The following is a 22,614-nucleotide window of genomic DNA, read 5'->3' as shown; positions in this document are numbered from 1 at the left end:
TTCCGCCACGCGCAACTAAACTAGTTCGCCCACATAGTGCGTAAGTACAATGCTAACGGCATAAGCCGAAACACTCTCGACTCAATTTTTGAAAGTTTTTATGTGACTGAGCATTGTAAACTCGAAGCGTCGTATGTTGAGACATCGGAACTTGAGGACCCTTTGTAAATTAAATTTTCTTGAATAAGACAAACATTAAATTGCAGATGGAAACATCTCACAAATTCAGTGAATAGCAGATTTGACAAACTTTGATTTCTATATGTACATAAATACAAGCACATTTGATTTATTCTATTTTGAAATTAAATATTACGGTCTCAGGCATTGAAAGATTTTCTGACGAGTTTTCGATGACTCATAGAGATTCCAGGAAGTTTGGCAGATGAATTCGAGAAGCTTCTATTTCACAGGAAGTAAAGTCACATGCACTTATGAATATTCAAATATAGGAAGTACTTTCCCCAGAGAGAATATAACTTCTATTCCTTTCAAAAACTATTTGGCTTAAAAGTAGCAGTAAATAAAATGTGGTGTTATAGAGAGAATAGGAGAGTGAGACTGAGAGAGAAATGCCATTTAGTAAAGAGAATAAGAAAAATCTGAAAATGGCTGCAGTCTCCTGCACCTTGGAATACAGCTGGGTTTTGTTGTACAACAGTCGATGTGGAGCCAATGCAACTGGCGTGAAGATGCAGACCGTTATGGATCATGATTCTCCAGTGGTGGGTATGTAGATCATCCATGACAAAGAAAAGTCTCCAACGAGTGGGGAGCCGTCGTCTATGGTGTTGGTATCAGAAGGCAGCTTTGCTGCTTTCCGGAGAGCCTGTCTGGACCACATCAATAGGGCCGTGTATGTCGGTGATGGTGCTGGGTGTGGATGTACCTGATCGAGTGTGAGCATTCAAGGCTGTGTCTGTTGGTCTGGTACTGTTGCAAGGCCAGCAATGTGCCTGGGGGCCCAGAGACTTTATGGATAAAGAATTCTGCTACTGTGTCAGGTTGGCGGTGTCAGTCGATAACCTGTGGATTTTCAGTGGACTTATTAATTTTATCCTCATATTGCATAGTTTTGATAGAGACCTGGAATGTAGAATGAGAGGGGCAGGGTGTATGAATGAGTGGGAGTGTCCTGAGGATACTGAAGACTCTTAAAATGACTGTTTTTTTTCATGGAAGAAAAACAAAAGCCAAGTAAAGACAAACAGCTTACCTGCTTGTCTGTGTGTCTCTAATTTCTCTGGGAGGGGAGCTGGTTGAGGCACAAAATTTGAAAAGGAAATGATGGTTGCAGATGTTGATCTGTGGCTCAAAAAAAAAGAAAAACAAGCACGTAACGCAGTTTGCCCCCCCTCACCGTATTGACGAGACAAATACAGTAATGCTGCACAGTCAGAACCTTTACTTGAAGACAACCGCCATTACACAAATTACTTCAACCAGGCTATATCCAAATGTCACACTGCCCACTATTGGAGAAACTACACATCACAAATTAGATATCAATATCTCTCTTTTTTTTTTTTAATTAAAGATCATCTTATACAAACCTCAAACATTATTGTTTTTTTTTCAAGATTGATATACTTCCTTGTGTTAATGTAAAACGGTGTGACATAAATCCAATTTAACAGTTTGACTACTTCCTACTTTAACAAAACACAAAATTCACCCTTACAAATTTTTTTCTTTGCTTTCTTACATTAGTTATATTTACATTGCACCTTACATTTCTTCAATCAGTCTCTTAGGTTTCAGAGTTCGTCTTTTAGAACCTTGACCTCATGTTATATCACTTTGTTTGTCGTTGTCTCTCTCAGGGCTCTTCTTTTTGTCTGCCATTTCTCTCTGTTCTGTCTGATTTGGGATTGTCATGTCATTCGTGTTACTTTCCATGATCTTGATTTCTTTCTGAGGCACTTTCAGTAAGCTTCGTCTGTTTCGCCTCATTGTGTTCCCATACTCTGTGACGACTTCATATGATTTGGGTGTTGTCTCTTTGACCACCTTAGCCAGCTGCCCCCACTGCCCATCACATCTCACCCGCACTATATTCTCCTATGCGAGTGGTCTGAGAGGTTTAGCTCTTCTGTTGTACAGTTCAGTCTGTCTCTCATCAGGTATGCTTAATGCACTCCTTTCCATCTGATGTTCTGTTGATAGAAGTCTGGTTCTTAGCTTCCAGGTTCATGAGTATTTCTGCTGGTGAAAGACCATTCTCCAGGGGTGATGCTCAGTAGTTCAGAATAGCCAGGTAAGGATCTTCTGAGGTAAGGATCTTCTACAGTTTTTGCAGCTTTTTTCAAAATGCGCTTCACAATTTGCACTCCTTTCTCTGATAACCCATTTGACTGTGGGTAAAGAGGGCTTGAGGTTATATGTTTGAACCCATACTTTTTAGCGAAGTCGTTAAAGCATTGGCTTGTGAATTGTGCTCTGTTGTCACTTACAACAGTCAATGGAATTCTATGGCATGCAAACATGGCTTTTGCACGTGCCACAACCCTTTCCACTATTGTGTCACTCAGCCCTGTAAATTCAGGGTAGTTGGAGTGATAGTCCATGACTAAGAGATAGTCTTTGCCTTTCAGATGGAAAAGATCCATTCCTACTTTCCTCCATGGATCTTGATCCTTTTTGTGTGAACATTACATGTAATCAATACCTGACTGTCAAATCAAATTAATTCAGTACAATTCGAGAACTTTTTGACAATATTTTATTGTCACATGACATAGAGCTGATCATATATGTATGAGTGCCGATATGTATAATTTTTTTCTCATTTACTAGTTTTAAAAGGACTTTTTAAAAGTAGGGCTGCATTTGAAAATAAGATAAAATAAAATGTGAAAATTGTGCATGTTTGAATAAAGTGCTTAATTAACTTAAATCGCAAAACCCTAGTACAATCGTTTTTATGTCATATATTTTACTGTTCATGGATTTAAGTATTGGTTTCAATAATCCACACACGGTTAAATTAAAATTAAAGTCTCGTTTTAATATAAATACTTATGAACTCAGAGTAGGATACGGGCGGTCATATTATTTCAAAACATGTTATTGTCACGATCGACTATTAGGCTGGCGATCGCACATGCAGGTGATGCGAGTAGTAAGCAGGCAGGTAGGCAAAATATGGGGAAACTGGGGTTTATTCAGGTACAGGCAGGACAGAACGGAAAGGAACAGGAACAGCAGGGAGGTAGCCGGAGGGGCTGCAGGCGGCCAGGATGCCGGAGCCGGAGGGAACCTCGGAACGGCCGAGGAGGCAGGGCGAGGGACTGACAGAGGGACTGAGGAGGGAGCCGGAGGGGAGACCAGGAAAGGAGATGAGGGAGCTGGAAGGGACCCTGGCGAGGGCAAGGAGAGGGGGGGTGCCGCTGCAGGCAGCGACGTCTTCCGCCGCGCTTGAGCGGGAGGATCTGTAGGCGACTGAGGAGCCGCCATCGGAGGACCCGCAGGCGTCCGCCGAGGAACCGGCGGAGGGAGCGAGGCAGGGTGACTAGGTCATGAAGGGGGACCTGCAGGCGATTGCCGACCTGGCGGACCAGGACCTGCAGGCGCCGACCTAGCCATAGCGCCAGCGAGTGAGGATGAGCCAGGGAGTCGGGCGGGAGGGACCCCAGTCCTTTGTCTGTGCCCCCTCCCCTTGCGGGACACATACATACCGACCCCTGCTAGGGATCGAGTTCGCCGGGGTGAGGGCGAAGGAGTCACTAGCGAGGTCCCCGAGGGGTCCCATTCAAGTTCCTCCACTTCCGAGGAGGGAGGAGCGACAGTGGTGTCCTCCGGGACCTCCTCGGGGACTGGAGTTTGGTCAGGGACAGGTGTGGGGCAAGGAACAAGAGCCCCAGGGGGCACAGTCATTTGAGGGAGAGGCGGAGGGAGCGCCTCGGACGTGGGCCCGGGAGCTGCTGCAGGCAGAGGGAGTGCCTCGGGCGTGGGAGCTACTGCAGGCAGAGGGAGCGCCTGCTCGGGAGCTGGAGCCGCAGACAGCAGTGGCGGCTGCTCCAGGAGCTCAGGCGGTGGCGGCTGCTGCTCAGGATGAGCAGGCAGCGGCGACAGCTCCTGCGTGGGAGCCGTGGGCAGAGGCAGCTGCATCTGCGCTGGAGCCGCGGGCAGGGGTGGCTGCGCAGGCGTTGGAGCCACGGGCAGGGGCGGCTGCGCAGGCTTTGGAGCCGCCGGCCGAGGTGGCTGTTTGCTCACGGGAGGCCCCTCCCCAAGGTGCGCCTCTCCGGGCGAGTTCAGCAGGGAAGGCGGCAGTACTGGCTGCGCAGGTGATCGCGGAGGCGGCTGCACGGGATGCGCAGACGGCAGCGGAGGCGGCTGCGCCGGATGCACAGGCGGCTGCTCGGGAGCGGGGTCCGCCGGCAGTGGCCCCCCTGTTGGCCAGGCGCTCGGGCTGGAAACCATACCGCTCCAGTGGTGGTGGTAGCTCCGCGGTGTATGGCTCCGGTTTCAGCAGGAGGAGGGGTTCCTCCTCCTCCTCGCTCCCTGTCGGGAGCCACAGCCTAGCGAGAGAGCACGCTCCTAGGCTGATGGTCGATGCCTTTGGTCTCCTTCTTCTCTGCCTTTATTTCTTTCTTTTTGGGTCCATCATTCTGTCAAGATCGACGATTAAGCTGGCGATCGCACGTGCAGGTGATGCGAGCAGTAAGCAGGCAGGTAGGCAGAATATGGGGAAATTGGGGTTTATTCAGGTCCGGGCAGGACAGAACGGAAAGGAACAGGAACAGAAGACTCGAACATCGACTTACATCGGGTAACATCAATGACGGACCATCAACTCTGGCAAGACAAGGACTCAAATAGACAGGACTGATCAAAATAACTAGACACAGTTGGCGACGATCAGGGAAGCACACGTGGGTAATCAGGGGGTGTGGCACACACGAGGATTGTACGAGCCGGGCATCACAGTTATAAAACGTGACATGTTTTTCTCATATTAGCTTTATATAATAACACAAACAGAATGACAAGCCTTGTCAAGTGAAAACAGTGCATTTTACTTTTCATTTCAAATAAAACGTGGGATTGCCAAATTCGGCCAGCTAGCTGGAGTGAGATTTTCAGTTCGAGTTGTCTGCACACAAATGAAACAGTTCTTACCTTGTAGTCTGCTTTTGTATTTAACTGTGTAAATACACTTTTGACATAGCTAATTTTAGGCTTATAATCGAATAATATAGATTTGCAGTAATATTTCCTGCGTGAGTCTGAAAGCTTAAGTATCATACCAGAAGCTTGAGATTTAGCAAGCCTGAAAACGTACATTTTTTTGTTTCACCTGAGTTCATTTATATAACAAATAACAGTACAGTCAAACCTGGGATTGCAAGTAACTTGCTTTGCGAGTGTTTTGCAAGATGAGCAAAATTCTTAAATAAATTTTGATAAATAATAATTTGATAAAACTTGATAAATGACCGAGGACTTGCAATACGAATATTACGTATACGCTTTGTCTGCCGAGCGTCACGTGATCATGACTGAGCCGTTGGTTATTCTCTCTCTCACTGCGGGATTGTGGGTAATCGTCTCCCATGCTTGGTCTCAGTCGGCATGCCTCACTCGTATAGTCAAAATTTAGTAGAAAAGCGTCACCCGAATAAGGGCGTAGCAGTGCGAGCGATGAATCTGTTTAATGACAGTACAATGTCCACATTTCCACGAAATCGAAAAGGAGACAAAAGCAGCTGTTATTGGATAGGTTCCTTGTTTCACAAAAAGAAAATATTCCAGTGAGCCAACAGACAGCAGTGATTCCGTTAATTATAGTGAAAGTCGTCCTACAAAATAACCCTCCTCTTCTCCTCTCTCTCGTCTCCCTCACACCATCCATGATTCTTTTCAAAGGTAAAGTGCAGGTTAATTTGTTTTATGTATTCTTACTTTATATTTTGTATTAATCATTTTTATAGAAATATTCTTGGGTAGTGGAACGAATCATCTGAGTTTCCATTATTTCTAGTGGGAAAATTCACTTTGATATATGAGTGCTTTGGATTACGAGCATGTTTCTGGAACGAATTATACTTGCAATCCAAGGTTTTACTGTACTTTATACAGTTGTTAAAAAGCAGAAACTTCAACGAACATGAAATCACCTGAAAGAGGGGAGAGTCGATTTTTGGCCCTATACACTAATAGAACTGGGGCCTTGGGGTAATTATTTTGCTGTTGAAAATGCTAAAATAGAATGGTTGCACTTCCTGCTACTGATAGCCCTTCAGAAGTATGTTTTCAATGTTTGGAATTTTTTTTCATGAAAATGGGTATAAATCCCTGAGACCATTATTGGTCTTTTTCTTTGAACATATGAGAATTTCAGGTGAAACATTTAACAGTGAACAATAGCAAATTGTCATGCCCATCAGGTGCACAGCATCACTGCTGATTAGTGGACCTTCAAAAGGAACCGAGAAGCCCAGGCACAATGCGAATTATTCTGCCAAATGACTTTGAGCCGTACCGAGCGTTTCTGTGTCTTTTGTCTACCCTTTTTCCCTCGCCAGGTCTGTCTGCCCAGTGTGTTCTCCTTACCCACTCCCTTTCCATTCCCCAGAACCACTCCCGAACCTGACCCGCTTCCCTCGCTGAGACCGGCACGTCCCGTTCCCACTCCCCTGTGTGGTCGTGTCCCGTGCGTCCCTGTAGGACGGACCCTCTGGCTACTGACCCCCGCTTACGTCTACCGACCCTGCCTACCGCTGATCCTTGCCTACCTGTATATCTACGCCCCGATTTCCCCATTAAAGCCAGCAGTTGCCCACACTACTGGATCCGTGTTTTCCTGTTCAGACCGGTATCACACAAATAAAAATATTACAAATATTTTGTCACGATCGTCCGGGAAGCGGGCGAACGCGCTGGCAGGCGAGCAGGCAGGAAGCAGGCGAGCAGGCGTAAGCAGGGTGAACGGGGATTTATTGGTACAACGAGGACTGGGGAACATCTCACGCTGACTGACTTCACGTAACATCAATGACGGACAAAGGACTCGGGTAAGACACGGACTGAAATACACAGGACTGATTGAAAATAAGCAGACACAGCTGGGTACAATCCGGGAAACACATGTGGGTAAGCAGGGGGCGTGGCACACAGGAGGAACCGACGAGCAGGTCATGACAGAACCCCCCCCCAAAGGCGCGCTGCACAGGGCGCGCCCGGGAGGAGGCCACGAACGGGACAAGACCGGGGAAGCAGGACCTGAAAAACAAAACCAAAAAGCATCAACAAGGGACCGGGAACAAGACAGACAGACAGAACAGGCACAAGGACAGGAAATGGGACAGGACCTGACACAGGACAGGGAACACGGACAGACAGAGAAGGAAAGGGGACACAGAGGGAACAGGCGGGACACAAGGGCCAGGAGTGAACGGAGGGAACAGAGGAGGACGGGCAGCAAAGACAGGAGGAACAGAGCCAGAGGGAGCAGAGAGAGGCGGGACAAAGGCGGAAGGAGGAGAGAGGACCGAAGGGACAAAGGGAGGAGCGAAGGGAGACAAGGAGGGGGAACAGAGGGGAGCCCGAGGGAGACCCAGCGGGCGACGGGAAGCAGCCGGAGGGGCTGCAGGCGGCCAGGAGGCCGGAGCCGGAGGGGACCCCGGAGGAGTCGAGGAGACCGGGCGAGGGACCGAGGCAGGGGGCGAGGAGGGAGCAGGAGGGGCCACCGGGGAAGGGGACGAGGAAGCAGGAGGGGCCCTCGGCGAAGGTCCCAAGGAGGGGGGATCCACCGCAGGCGGCGACGTCCGGGGAAGGGCCGGAGGGAGAGGCCCCGCAGGGGACCGAGGAGCCGCAGTCGGGGGACCCGCAGGAGCCCGACGAGACGCCGGACGAGGGACAGAGGCAGGGGGACGAGGCGTCGAAGGGGGACCGACAGGCGACTGCCGACCCGGCGGGCCAGGACCCGCCGGCGCCGAGCGAGCTACAGCGTAGGCGAAGGAGGGCGAGCCAGGGGGCCGGGCGGGAGGGACCCCCGTCCTGCGTCTATGCCCTCTCCCCCTACGGGACACAGACACCAGGCCCCTTGGTCGGGGTCAGGCACGTCGGGGCGAAGGACATGGAGTCACCAGGGTGATCCCCGAGGGGTCCCATTCCAGCTCCTCCACCTCCGAAGAGGGAGGAGCCACGATGGAGTCCTCCGGGACCACCTCGGGGACTAGGGCGACAGGAACTGGGGCACGGTCAGGAACCGGAACAGGGTCAGCAGGCTGTGGGGGCGACGGCCCGGGAGCTGCTGGAGCGCGGTCAGGACTTGGAGCGCGGTCAGGACTTGGAGCGCGGTCAGGACTTGGAGCTACAGGCTGTGGGGGCGCCTGCCCGGGAGCTGCAGGCTGCTGCAGTGGGGGCGCCTGCCCGGGAGCTGCAGGTGGAAGAGGGAGCTGCGGTGTCTGCGTCGGCGGCTGCGCAGGCAGCGAAGGCGGCTGTGCAGGCAGCGAAGGCGGCTGCGCAGGCAGCGGCAGCAGCGAAGGCGGCTGCTCGGGAGCGGGGTTCGACGGCAGTGGCGGCTGCACGGGAGCGGGGTCCGCCGGCAGTAACGGCCGCACGGGAGCGGGGTCCGCCGGCAGTAACGGCCGCACGGGAGCGAGGTCCGCCGGCAGTAACGGCCGCACGGGAGCGGGGTCCGCCGGCAGTAACGGCCGCACGGGAGCGGGGTCTGCCGGCAGTAACGGAGGGAGGTCCTCTGTACCAGCGATCGCCGGTCTCCTCCGTCTCCCTCGCTGGCGCCTGGCGGTGGCGGGAGGCGGCGCGATGTCCGTGCAGGCGGACGGCCGGAGAACTAGCTCCCGCTCCGGGTACGGGTAGAGGAAGGGCTCCTCATCCTCGTCCTCACTGGAGAGCCAGTACTTCCACACGGGATCGGGGTCGCGTGTGGTCGGCCCCCGGGCTGGAGGTAGGGCGGGTATAAGTAATCTCTTGTACCCCAAATTGACATTTACTTTTATTCAATATCAAACCCGATCTTTGCACATGTCTGAGAACCCTGTGCAATCTTTCATCATGCTCGGCTTTTGTTTTTCCTCAGACTACCACATCATCAATGAAGACACCTGCTCCCTCTATTCCAGTTGCTGTACGGGTTTGTGAAAAACTTCGGGGGCTGAACTAATCCCGAATGGTAATCGAAGAAGAAGAAATGCCTCCCAAACGGTGTATTAAATGTGCACAATTTAGAGCTGTCCTCATCCAGTACAATTTGGTAGAACCCGGATGAAGCATCTAATTTAGAGAAATAGCATGTTCTACCCATAGTGCTGATTTTGTCTGTAGCCTGTAATGCTCTCACTGAATCGTTTTATTTGAATCTTTATGATCTATGTAGAGTCTCAGTTCTCCATGAGGTATCTCTACAATAACCAAGGAGTTCACCCACTCAGCGGGTTCTTCCATTTCCCTAATGACTCCTTCTGTTATCAGTGTATCTAATTATTCTTTCAGTCTCTTATTGAGTACAACTGGCACTGTTCTTGCTGGATGAATGACTTATGTTCCGCATTATACTTTAGCCTTATTTTATATTTGCCTGGCAAGCAGCCTATGCCTCTGAACACCTCTTTATATTCTTTCACCCACTCAGTGTGTTTAGCCCTACTTGTAGTGGCCTCTGTGTTCTCATTTGGTTCCCTTACATTCACTTTATCTGTATCAATGATATGGACTCTATTTATCAGACCTATCTGCTCACAGGTTTTTAATCCCAAAATCGCTTGTCTATTCCCCTTTACAAGCACAAACAATGCCTTCACTTTTCACTGCCCTTTGCTAGACAGTGTAACACTACACACTCCCTTAGTAGGTATTGGCACCTTTTTCTTTGGGAAACACCATTTAGCGAAGTGGTTCTTTCTGCCACATTTTCAGCATTCTTTCCCGTAAGATGGACACTGTTTTGGCGCATGCTTTATTCACATCTGCCACAGTTCTCGCTTTTCGGCTTGGGCCTGTTCTCCCTGCTGAAAGTCTTTATTTGCGTCTTTGCAATTTCTGACGCTTGGCAAATTTTAATTGGCTTTTTCCAGTGTGAGTTTTGTCTCTTTCAATAAATGCATTCTCAAACTCTCACTATTTGGACCCTTATCATTGAGCCACACAGCGTTCCGAAGTTGCATGACTGACTTCTTAATTATAGGTCTGTGACATACTGTTCTATCGATTCTGACTCTGTTTGAATCCGATTTCTGAACACATACAGTAACTCTCGTACGTTTCATTTTTTCTCGGTGTGCAGTACTGTTCAAACTTCTCCATAACTACGTCAAACTTGTCTTTCTCTTCTTCTGTGACAAATGGGTTGTACACATCTAGTGCACCACACGTTCCCTGCTCCTGTTAGCAGTAGTGCTGTTCTGCCCTGAATATGCTTTATATATTAAAGACATTAAATTGTCTGTTGAAAAGTTTGGGTTGTTAAACACATAAATGTGCGATGTCCGTGCAGGCGGACGGCCGGAGAACTAGCTCCCGCTCCGGGTACGGGTAGAGGAAGGGCTCCTCATCCTCGTCCTCACTGGAGAGCCAGTACTTCCACACGGGATCGGGGTCGCGTGTGGTCGGCCCCCGGGCTGGAGGTAGGGCGGGTACCTCCCTCTCGTCCTCCGTCGGGAGCCAAAGCCTGGAGAGCGAGCAGGCGCCGAGACGGATCGTCTCCTGCGGGACTCTCCGTCTCCTCCGCTTCTTTGGGTCCGTCATTCTGTCACAATCGTCCGGGAAGCGGGCGAACGCGCTGGCAGGCGAGCAGGCAGGAAGCAGGCGAGCAGGCGTAAGCAGGGTGAACGGGGATTTATTGGTACAACGAGGACTGGGGAACATCTCACGCTGACTGACTTCACGTAACATCAATGACGGACAAAGGACTCGGGTAAGACACGGACTGAAATACACAGGACTGATTGAAAATAAGCAGACACAGCTGGGTACAATCCAAGAAACACACGTGGGTAAGCAGAGGGCGTGGCACACAGGAGGAGCCGACGAGCAGGTCATGACATATTTATTATAATATTTTTATTTTAATATTCAGTGAGAGCAGGCATGGTGGCATTATAGCCTATGCACTTTTTCTTTGAAATGATTTTATTTTTGCTCAGTTTCCGAGTAAATGAACATATGTTTTTGTTTCAAATAAGACTGAAATCCGTCTCTTTGAGTACTGCACAGTCAGACCTTAATACCATTCCTTAACACTGGTTTCATTTCATCTTCATCCATCCATCCATTTTCCAAACCGCTTATCCTATTGGGTCGCGGGGGGTCCGGAGCCTATCCCGGAAGCAATGGGCACGAGGCAGGGAACAACCCAGGATGGGGGGCCAGCCCATCGCAGTCATTTCATCTTGGTGAACATAATAGCTTTCAGAAATTGAAGGAAAACTTCAAACATTATACTTTGCACTTTTAATTTTAGTCGACTAAATCAACTGTAGTTTTAGTCGACTGTAATCTTGTATTTACTCGACTATAACTAGACTAAAGCTAAAATTATTTTGATAAATAATGACTGAAACTAAAATACATTTTCGTCAAAAGACTATGACTAAAACTAAATAAAAATTTGCTGTCAAAATGAACACTGCTCCATCTAACACTGACAGCTCCCCTTTAAAGTGGTGGTATGGGTTTTTTAACTTCACTTGACCAGATAGATGTATCTGTTCTATTACTCTGTTCAGCTTTCCATCCTTCTGTGTTTCTTTTGCTACCTCCACCCATTTTGCATCTGACACTGGCATTTGTGCTCTAATAGAGTCTACACAGATCTGCACAGCCTCTCCGCTGTTGCTTTTGGCGCTATGTAAGCTAGCCCTGCTCAATGCATCAGCGACTACTAGGTGTTTGCCACGTCTGAACTCAAACATCAAGTCATATTTCTGGAGTCTTAGCATTAAACGCTGTATGGTTGGTGGTGCATCATCCAGTGGTTTCTGTGAGATCACTGTCACTGGCTTGTGATCTGATTCTAATATTACTGATCTTCTGTAAACATATTCATGTAACTTTTCACAGCCGAATACTGCTCCGAGTGTCTCCTTTGCAATCTGCACATAATTTCTTTCTGCATTTGTTATATTACGCGATGCATACGCAGCTGGATACCGCTCTGCGTCATGATCTGAAGCAGCACCACTCCTGGGCCAGCTCTGGATTATCAGTGGGCATCTTTAAGGGTTTGTTCTGGTCGTAGAATTTTAAAACTGGTTCCTTAGTTAAACTATTCTTCAGCCACTCCCATTCTCTGGCATGCTCTGTCATCCACTGCCACATTGTGTTAGCATCTAACAAGATTCACAGTGCTTTGGTTAACTGATAAACTTGGAACAAATTTCCCCAAATAGTTAACTAACCCCAAGGCTCACTGAAGGTCATTTTTGTCCTGCCGTACTGGCAGTTCTGCGACTGCCCGTACCATTTCTGGATCTAGTTGCACTCCTGACCCAGATAATTTCTCACCCAGATAAGTAATCTCTTGTACCCCAAATTGACATTTACTTTTATTCAATATCAAACCCGATCTTTGCACATGTCTGAGAACCCTGTGCAATCTTTCATCATGCTCGGCTTTTGTTTTTCCTCAGACTACCACATCATCAATGAAGACACCTGCTCCCTCTATTCCAGTTGCTGTACGGGTTTGTGAAAAACTTCGGGGGCTGAACTAATCCCGAATGGTAATCGAAGAAGAAGAAATGCCTCCCAAACGGTGTATTAAATGTGCACAATTTAGAGCTGTCCTCATCCAGTACAATTTGGTAGAACCCGGATGAAGCATCTAATTTAGAGAAATAGCATGTTCTACCCATAGTGCTGATTTTGTCTGTAGCCTGTAATGCTCTCACTGAATCGTTTTATTTGAATCTTTATGATCTATGTAGAGTCTCAGTTCTCCATGAGGTATCTCTACAATAACCAAGGAGTTCACCCACTCAGCGGGTTCTTCCATTTCCCTAATGACTCCTTCTGTTATCAGTGTATCTAATTATTCTTTCAGTCTCTTATTGAGTACAACTGGCACTGTTCTTGCTGGATGAATGACTTATGTTCCGCATTATACTTTAGCCTTATTTTATATTTGCCTGGCAAGCAGCCTATGCCTCTGAACACCTCTTTATATTCTTTCACCCACTCAGTGTGTTTAGCCCTACTTGTAGTGGCCTCTGTGTTCTCATTTGGTTCCCTTACATTCACTTTATCTGTATCAATGATATGGACTCTATTTATCAGACCTATCTGCTCACAGGTTTTTAATCCCAAAATCGCTTGTCTATTCCCCTTTACAAGCACAAACAATGCCTTCACTTTTCACTGCCCTTTGCTAGACAGTGTAACACTACACACTCCCTTAGTAGGTATTGGCACCTTTTTCTTTGGGAAACACCATTTAGCGAAGTGGTTCTTTCTGCCACATTTTCAGCATTCTTTCCCGTAAGATGGACACTGTTTTGGCGCATGCTTTATTCACATCTGCCACAGTTCTCGCTTTTCGGCTTGGGCCTGTTCTCCCTGCTGAAAGTCTTTATTTGCGTCTTTGCAATTTCTGACGCTTGGCAAATTTTAATTGGCTTTTTCCAGTGTGAGTTTTGTCTCTTTCAATAAATGCATTCTCAAACTCTCACTATTTGGACCCTTATCATTGAGCCACACAGCGTTCCGAAGTTGCATGACTGACTTCTTAATTATAGGTCTGTGACATACTGTTCTATCGATTCTGACTCTGTTTGAATCCGATTTCTGAACACATACAGTAACTCTCGTACGTTTCATTTTTTCTCGGTGTGCAGTACTGTTCAAACTTCTCCATAACTACGTCAAACTTGTCTTTCTCTTCTTCTGTGACAAATGGGTTGTACACATCTAGTGCACCACACGTTCCCTGCTCCTGTTAGCAGTAGTGCTGTTCTGCCCTGAATATGCTTTATATATTAAAGACATTAAATTGTCTGTTGAAAAGTTTGGGTTGTTAAACACATAAATGATACTGGCGCTTTTACTTTGAAACCTGCAATGGCAGAGGGAAAACAGGAAGTAGGAGGAACTGTAAAAAAATTATGTAAAGGTGCGGTTGCATGTGGGTAGTTTCTGCTGTGTAATCAATCCACGGTGTGCATCCTTCAGAAAGCAATGGCTGTAAGCATTACATATTCCCTATATTTTTGACATTTAGTGACGAGGTTTTTTTAGACATTTTCGATATTTCTGTGAACTTTAATAGCTTAATGTGTAGTGCTCATAAGTTAGCATCATAAGCTTAGCATTGTGTGCTACTTAATGGTTAGGGAAGCACACTTGTAATTGAAAGATTGCAAGTTCGAATCCCCAACCAGCAAGGCACCACTGAGGTACCCTGAGCAAGGTGCCAACCCCAAGCACTGCTCCCCAGGCACTGAATTAGTTGCCCCTTGCTATGTCACATATGGGTTAATTTCAGAGAACACATTGTTGTTGTGCACTGTGTGCTGTGGTGTCTCAACAATGACAACTAATCACTAAATTAAAATTACCAATATTGTTGTACACTATGTTTATGTTAATGTCAATTATCATAACTACCCATTATATGCCTAGTGGTTTACAATGTTAAGCGTTTACATGTTGCCTATATAGCAGTACCTTAGTTTAATTTTTATATCTTTTTCTCTAGTTTCACTCTAATTCAGTGTTGTCATCTTGACTTATCTGTGGTGTATGAGGTCAATAAAGGAGCAAGCCCGCTGTCTTACCTGATTCTTGAAAAGGAATTTGACTGGCTGTTTATCTAATACTTGGGAAGTAAAACACATAGAGAGAACAGTACAAGTGCTATCTTCCTCTTTTCGTTCCTTTGCAGACTGAAGGTAAGAAATTTTTTCCTGGTACCATGTATTGACGAGACACGTACACAAATGCTGCACAGTCTGAACCTTTACCTGAAGATAACCGCCATTACACACATGTTATTTCAACTAGGTTATATCCAAATGTCACACTGCCCACTAGTGGTGAAACTACACATAACACATTAGATATCAATGCACTCACTGCCCACCCTCGTCACGGATTGTCTGGCACTTTCCATGATGTTTATGTGGCACATGTTTAGCTTGGGCCCAAATTGTCCACGTGAATTACTGCTGGGGGGTGGGGGACTACCTGTTTTTTTTAATTAAGTGCATTGGGAGAATCAACCCCATTGGTAATGAATATGCATGTAATCACAGAGGACAATGTCAGCCATGGTTGCAATAACTGTGAAGTCTTATTACTAGAAAATTGCATGGTATTAAACTATGACTGCGATCCCTGGAGAGACCTCTGTCTAACAATCCGTTTTTGAGCAGACAATACAAAACAGAAATGTTGGATAGCTGGCATAATTACTGACCGAGAAACTGTCTGTCAGTAAGATGCACCTGATAGGTGCGAATGAAGTATTTTTACGTACAATGAATTTCCTAAGACTACGCTCACAATCAGGGTCTATGGGGTTATATTCCTATTTTTATTCAAGAGCACATAGAACAGTTTAACGAGCAGATCAGTGTTTATGTGTGTGACTAGTTTAGCATGAGCACAAAACAGTATCTGCTGGTAAAATAGTGCAAAATAGGCTCCACATTCACATTAAGCATAACTGGATAAATGCTTCCAAAAAGGAGCCACTAAGGTGCGCCCCGACTGTGGTCACACCTTATTGGCTACTACGCAGAAGGTCTCTGCCTTCTGGGGGTCTCCTGCTGTCCCGTCGGCACCCTGTACACTGGCTGTCCCGTTGGCACCCTCCACGCATGCTGTCCTGTCGGCACCCTGTACACTGGCTGTCTCGTTGGCACCCTCTTCGCCCCCTGATGTTATGTCTGTGTCTGCCTCATCTGTCTGGCCTAACCCTTTTTTTCTGAGGCACCCAAAACGCAGCCTCCTTGCCTGTGCCTTGCTCCTTCTTTAGTGTTCAACCTCATCAACTGTCTAGTCTACTGTCTTATACTTGAGAGACTCTCTCAGCCCTGCTCTCCAAACTAAGTAAAATGATGGATTTGATCAGCTGGTCTCTCAACGCAATTGACACCATCTTCTCGACGAGAAGCTTAGGTTCGGGGGAACCTAACTGTCCAGCAGGAACGTATGCAGCTGGCTACACGATGGACGGATGGGAGAAGTGGAGGGTCGTGTGCCTGGCAGCTCTTTCCATGGAGGACATTGAAGACATCTACCTATTCGGAACCATGATTACAGGTATTATGCTGATTGGATTAGGCATTGCCCTGGTTTATCAAAGATTGAAGAAAACGGTGAAAGCCGCTCAAAGCCCCACTAGGCTGGCCGAAATGATTGATGGCGTGGGCAGAGCTGTTAGCATTCAGACTGTGACAATTGATCGCAAACTGGATAACACCATGGAGAAGATCACAGCTTTGCAAAAATTATTGGATGGCGGAGACCAGCGTGGACATTAGGGGAGCTGGAAATTACAGCTTAAACCCAAACAACCCTATCCTATCAGGTTTTGGCTCCCCCTAATCAGCACTGGCCTTGGCCAAGGCCGCTGCTGAACTAACAACTCCCCCAGAAGAACAAGGCAGCGAGAGTCTCTTGCATTCCTTTCCCCCAATCCCAAAGACTACCGCACCCTCCTCCCATCCCACGCCTTCGCCGCTTCATTCCCCCAGCGTGAACAGGCGGGTGTGTTGACCAGCGCTTGTACGGCTGCAGGACCGGATGGCTGTTTGTCTATGCTGGACTACCTCCACCACCCCTTTTCCCTCACCTGTTGCGAGTTGTGTCATTTTATGTTGTAAGGCGTAGTGACCATGTGCTTATGTTGCTGAGGTGTTTTTTTCGATTCCTACAATGTACTCCCCACTGGAGTACAGTCTGGGGGCTGTTTTTTTATTCTCCTCCTCTCTCCTCATGTTATTCTCTTTCTTATCTTCTCTGTTTGCCCCTGTCTCCCGACCTGTCCCTGTCTCCCGACCTGTCTCCCCCTACTGTGATGTTTGTGTATATGTATGGTCGGGTTGATGGGCAGTTTTTTCGCTGGTACTTGTGACTAGTGACATGGTGTATTGCCACAGCAATAAAGGGTTCTCATATCATATCATATCATATCATATCATATCATATCATATCATCAGTGTCTGGATTGTCACTCCTCTCTGGGTTTTCATCATGCATCAAGACAATTAAAATAAGTGACTATTTTTCATAATATAAATCCATCCATCCATTTTCCAAACCGCTTATCCTACTGGGTCGCAGGGGGTCCGGAGCCTATCCCGAAAGCAATGGGCACAAGGCAGGAAACAACCCAGGATGGGGGGCCAGCCCGTCGCAGGGCACACTCACACACCATTCACACACACATGCACCCTGTTTAATTTACAACAGGCAAAAAACAATTACAGTGTTTTTTCAAAAACCAGATGATGTAAGTAGTCTCTCCCTTACTTGTTGCCTGTTTAACTTACAACAGGCTAAATATGAATGCCTTTCTATATCGATATTATGCTAATGTTAAAATTAGTGCTGTCAGTGTTAATGTGTTACGGCAGTTTTGACGCAGATTAATCTGACTCTCCGTGCATAATCGAGCCAGCATAGCAACATTTCGTTAGGAAAATGAGCGAAGAGACGTCTGTTCAGTTTACAAATTTATGTAAATATTTTGTTAATGTGTGTGCAAGGCACACTATATGGAGAGTGAATTATTTCCGTTTTATTATTTAGTTGTCTTTTGTACATTATATTTTCTCAAAGAATTAGTATTCTGAAAATCAGTTAATGTTTAAATAAAACATGTTTTGAATTAAGGCATAAGGATTTGGTTGGTGACTGATTGACACACTAACAGATGAAAGGTTTATCTTGTATGCGTAGCGTTTATCAAATAGGACTTCGTTGACGGTGTTCATTGTTGCTCTGTGGTTTCAAATAAATATCTCATTTTTATTGCAAACCATTGGCCTAAATTACACAAATAGACTAACTAAGCACCAGTTAAGGCCATTATTGCAGGAGGAGTAGGGGAAATAAAATGTGTTAAAATTTGTAAAAGTAGGGGAGACTATAGGAAGTGCTAACAGTTAGATGAGTGCAAAATGAAGTGCAATGTGCAAGCTCCGGCAGATATGGCTATGGCAACATAAGTAGGAGGAAGAGGCAAGTGGGAATGCAGGCATGGGGAGTCCCAGAAATGTCAGCACTCCAATTCCACAAGGGATTGTGAAGCTCGAGTGACAGGACTGACAGTTCAGTTTATCCAAAGCCAATGGCACCGATCCCCACCCAGCTCTACACCTCACACTATATGTCTGACTGGGAGTGAAGAGTTAGCTAGAGCTAGAACTAGTGTCCCTATAAGCTAAACTAAACAGGTGTGTTTTTAGTCTAGACTTGAATATTGAGAGTGAGCCTGAAACCCGGAAATTTTTTGCCATCCAGCACCAGATATCTAATAGACAGTCTTCTAACTGAGATAGCAGTGATGTATCATCAGGGTTAACAGATATTTACAACTGTGTATTATCTGCATAACAATGAAACCCAACACCATGATTTCTAATAATGTTACCAAGAGGTAGCATGTGTAGGGTAAACAGTAGCGGGCCCAGGACTGATTCCTGCGGGACACCATATTTAACTTTGGTGGCCTTGGATGATTCATTGTTCACATGGGCATACTGATAGTGATCAGTTAAATATGAGCGGAACCAAGAGAGTGCTGTCCCTGTCATCTTCCATTTAGTCATCTTCATGTAGCCAAGACTTTGGTGATCAGATGTCTGGGATCAAAACAAACTTCCACCATTGCTTCTTATGTACTTATATAATGTTTCTGCAAGTGTTCCAAACTGCATTTTGCAATGTCTATACTTTAATGTCAAATTACAAACTTCACATAAATCTGACATATTTACGAAGTACACTAAGATTAAGATGAGTTTAATGCCAAATCAAATATATGAGAAATAATTTATTTGCCATGAATTAAGTTTATGATATTGAATGATGAGTATGACCATGCCCCAGTCAGTGAAAGTGTGTTCCTTACCACTAGACCCCAGAGGGTTAAATCCCACTGATACACCTTTCTCTGAGGAAGTAGAGCTGGAAGACTCAGATTTGGCCATTTCTGGGACTGAGGTCACTGACATAGTCAAACAGTGGTAGGGTTCCAGAGGTGGTTGAGATAGGCCCTGAGTTCTTGAAAGCTCTTGATGTTGTGGGGCTGTCTTTGCCCATCGGGGGGCAGACCCAGGATGTGCCGGAGAGATAATATCTCTTGGCTGGCTTCAGAATGCCTTGGTATTCCACTGGTGGAGCTGGAGGTGGTGGCTGGTGAGAGGGAGGTCTGGGCATCCCTGCTTAGACTGCGCCCCCTGTGACCTGACCCCGGATAAGAGGCAAAAGAAAGATGGATGCATGAATAAATGTTTTATGGCTAAGAGAAGTGAAGTCCACCAGGGGAATTCTGAATGTACAACAAAGATATCTGCTATAGTAATTCCTTTAAACCAGTTAGTATATAATCAATTAATGAAAGAAACTCTCTGTTCCACTCATTTATTCATTACGTCCCTCTCACCCTCTAGAAATTGTGAATGTTGATTTGCTGCTCAGTGTTTCTGTGTGTGTTGACACAATGAACAGTTGTGTGTTTGTGATCCACCAAACACCATATAATGTGATTACAGTTGTAAAATGCCCCATGCTTTTTTTTATTGAAAGCAGCTTAATCAGTATTTTTAGGATTGCTAAAGCAAGATCGATCACCCAGACTTGCTTGTTTTATTCCTTCATTCATTCATTCAGTCATTCCTGACTATATCCAAATATATGTAGATGTCACAGTTAGCATAACAATAAATGCTATATATTAGATTTTAAATACCCTACATGCAATATAGATAGTCTTTCATTTATTTAATATCGGTGTCAAGGTCAGCCCCTGTTGTCTCAGTCTTTTGTGTCCCTTCCCGGTTTGGCAAGCAGGCAGTGCTGGCCATCCTGTCCCTCTTGTCAGTCTTTCTGTTCCTCCTGTCTCCTGTTAGGTCAACTCGTTCAGGCATGCGCCTACTTGCAAATCCCTTTGTCCTGTGTGCGAATCCTGCCTCCTCTGTTTTTGTATTGTGTTCCCTAGTGTTTCTTTTGTATGAGTTTAGTTCCCATGTCTGGTGGTTTTTGTATTCCGTTTGGTTTCTTGTGTTGAACCTTAGTTATGTTCCTTTGAGTTAATTAGTTTCACCTGTGACCTGGTTCTCAGTCTTTGTTAATTAGTCTCACCTGTCCTGTGTTAGTCTTGTTACCCAGTTTGAGTTTCAGTATTTAAGTCCCTGCTTCTGTTCAGTTACCTAGTGGTTTGTTGATTGTTAATGTTCTGTTGTTTATGATAGTTGGATATAGTTTTGAATATTCTATTTGTAGTCTGCCTGCCTGTCTTGACCCCTTTGTAAATTTAGTCTTTGTTTATCCCCTTTTGTTTTTGGCCCCTTGTGGTCTTTTGTTTTTGTTAGGCTTTTCTAGTGTTTATTTAATAACAACCTGTTTTCTATTGTTGAGCCGCAAGTGGGTCGTCCACCATTTCTGTTCCCTGCCTGCATGATGCCTTGTCCTCGCTCCAAACCTGCTCAGATCCTTGACAATCGGTGTGTGTCCCATTAAGCTATTGCTTAACGTGTCTACTAGGTTTCAGTGAGTTACAACTTTTATTTCTTGGATCCTTTTATGAACTGTGTGTCATGTAGAGTTCCTAATGTACTTTGGGTCTTTTAAAGTAAATTTTATTTAATTGAAACTTAGAAATTTTTACATCAGCAGTGAGTGATTTTGCTCTGTTTGCATTAATATTACACTAAGTATTTGCATTAATGTAATAAAGCAATACAGCATACTAGATGTCATTTTTTTTATTGGCTTTATTAAAATAAACATCAGGAAACTTTTTCTTGGGAAAGGTAGTTACCAGAACAATTGTGGTGGTCCTGAAACAGTAACATCCTTAATGACATATGCACCTATTGAAATGGCCTAGGCACATGACAGTAATTCTGGTTAGGTGTTTCTGGTTTGTAGTCAACTTCCATCACGTCCTCATCCTCCCTAGGAATCTGACTTGGACTCAGAAAATGTTGCGAGATCATCTGTCTCTCAGAATCTGTTTGTCCCATATTATAAAGAAGGGTAGACAGCTTTTGGACTTCACTACACATCTTTGCAGCAGTGATGACGTTTGATAAAACACCCTCAAAACCTTGCCTCCTGAAGACTTTCCAGATAAATTCGGAAATTACACCAATGGTATGTTCACCTTTCGTTGCTGCAAGGATAAATTTTAACAGAGGTTCACGTTTGTTTTGTTGTATCATCAGTAGGAGCAAATTCTCTAATATAATCTTCATGGAAATGCCAAAACCATTCGCACTTCCATTACTCAATTTGTCGCCACCAGTATGTATGCCTAGCAACTGTAAATTTTCCCCGAAGATTGGGGAGCCCGAGGATCCTTCTGTGAAATTTGTTTTATACCTGAATATTCTACCCTCTAAACAGATGGGATCTTGAGTAATGGGACATAGCTCACTCGTTTTTCCCCCACCACCAGGGTGACCAATGATGTAGATGTTTCTCATCCCTGATGGAGGTCCATATGTACTTAGAAGAGCAGGCGGTAGTATCTGAGCCTCATACTCCTGCAGATCTAGCTCCAGTACAGCAAAATCCATGCCGATTTGCTGACTATTAAAACAGTGAGCAGGAACTTCTGGTTTTACTTTTAAAGGGAGGAAGTATGTTCCACCCTTCATGTCTTCATAGGTAAATATGGCAAAAACCTCCCGATTTAAAACTCCTTTGTCAATATTATCGTTAATGACATGTGCATTTGTTAGGATATAACGATCAAACAGCAAGAAGCCGGTAGCTGTCGAGTGGTTCTTAACATAAATGAAACAGACTGCAGCATGGTGCGGAGAGACTTGCCAGTTCTCTAAGAACAAAGACTGTAATATGTTATATTCAGCCACCCTGTGTATATCTCCATGAGATTCATAATAAAGGATGCCAGCAGAAAGAAATGCTCTGTTTATGAACTGGCAAATTTCCTCAAAGATTTGGGAGGCCAAAGGCCTATTAAATAAATGTGGTATATACCTCAATTCTCCATTCATCAACTGGGGATAATTGGGATATATAACGAGGCACTTTCTTTCCTCAAAAATGAAATTTCGATCAACACCCCCCCTAACAGGATGACAAATAATGTGGATCACTCCCATCTTGGAGGGCGATCCATGTTTACTTAAAATGGCAGAAGGTAGTATCTTAGCACATTGTTCTTGCTGATTCATCTGCAGTAAAGCAAAATTCTTCTCAAATTTCCAATTACTCATATTACACACGTAAGCAACAAGATTCATGTCTTCAAAGGTAAATATGACAAAACCCTCCTGCTGTAAAATTCCTTCGATAGTAAAATCCTTAATGGAATGTACATTTCTTAGCTTATAACAATCATACACCAAGACGTCTGTATCTTTCGAAAGACCCTGAGAATAAACATCGTATGACTTCATCCTCTTAATGGAGTCCATTACTTTGATCTTCTTTTTTCTTTTCTTCATCTGCTGG

General features: G+C 45.5%; 2 protein-coding genes across 8 annotated transcripts in view; one reads left to right on the top strand and one right to left on the bottom strand.

The window, feature by feature from the left end:
• LOC125705427 (uncharacterized) overlaps nucleotides 1–22,614 on the bottom strand; it is a 41,885-nt gene that overhangs the window by 7,193 nt on the left and 12,078 nt on the right. For 3 of the 6 annotated variants that reach the window (XM_048971921.1, XM_048971920.1, XM_048971922.1), the window contains one exon: nucleotides 20,884–22,610. The exons of 2 other annotated variants lie outside the window; for them this stretch is intronic. In XM_048971921.1, coding sequence (XP_048827878.1) covers nucleotides 21,003–22,610 — 1,608 coding nt within the window. In that variant the 3' untranslated portion in view covers nucleotides 20,884–21,002. Of the gene's footprint in view, nucleotides 1–20,883; nucleotides 22,611–22,614 lie in introns of those variants that run through there. One more of the 6 variants, XM_048971923.1, reaches the window with a different exon arrangement.
• The window catches only part of lztfl1 (leucine zipper transcription factor-like 1), an 81,343-nt gene continuing 58,890 nt past the window's right edge, over nucleotides 162–22,614 (top strand). Inside the window, exons 1-2 of one of the 2 annotated variants that reach the window (XM_048971969.1) lie at nucleotides 162–725; nucleotides 2,182–7,662. In XM_048971969.1, the coding sequence (XP_048827926.1) occupies nucleotides 3,603–4,775 (1,173 nt within the window). In that variant the 5' untranslated portion in view covers nucleotides 162–725; nucleotides 2,182–3,602 and the 3' untranslated portion in view covers nucleotides 4,776–7,662. Of the gene's footprint in view, nucleotides 730–2,181 lie in introns of those variants that run through there. The other variant, XM_048971960.1, reaches the window with a different exon arrangement.

This window comes from Brienomyrus brachyistius, chromosome 1 (assembly GCF_023856365.1).
Source record: "Brienomyrus brachyistius isolate T26 chromosome 1, BBRACH_0.4, whole genome shotgun sequence".
In the NCBI taxonomy this organism is placed as follows: Eukaryota; Metazoa; Chordata; class Actinopteri; order Osteoglossiformes; family Mormyridae; genus Brienomyrus; species Brienomyrus brachyistius.
The sequence above is the reverse complement of the archived record's forward strand: the minus strand, read 5'-3'. Positions and strand labels throughout refer to the sequence as shown.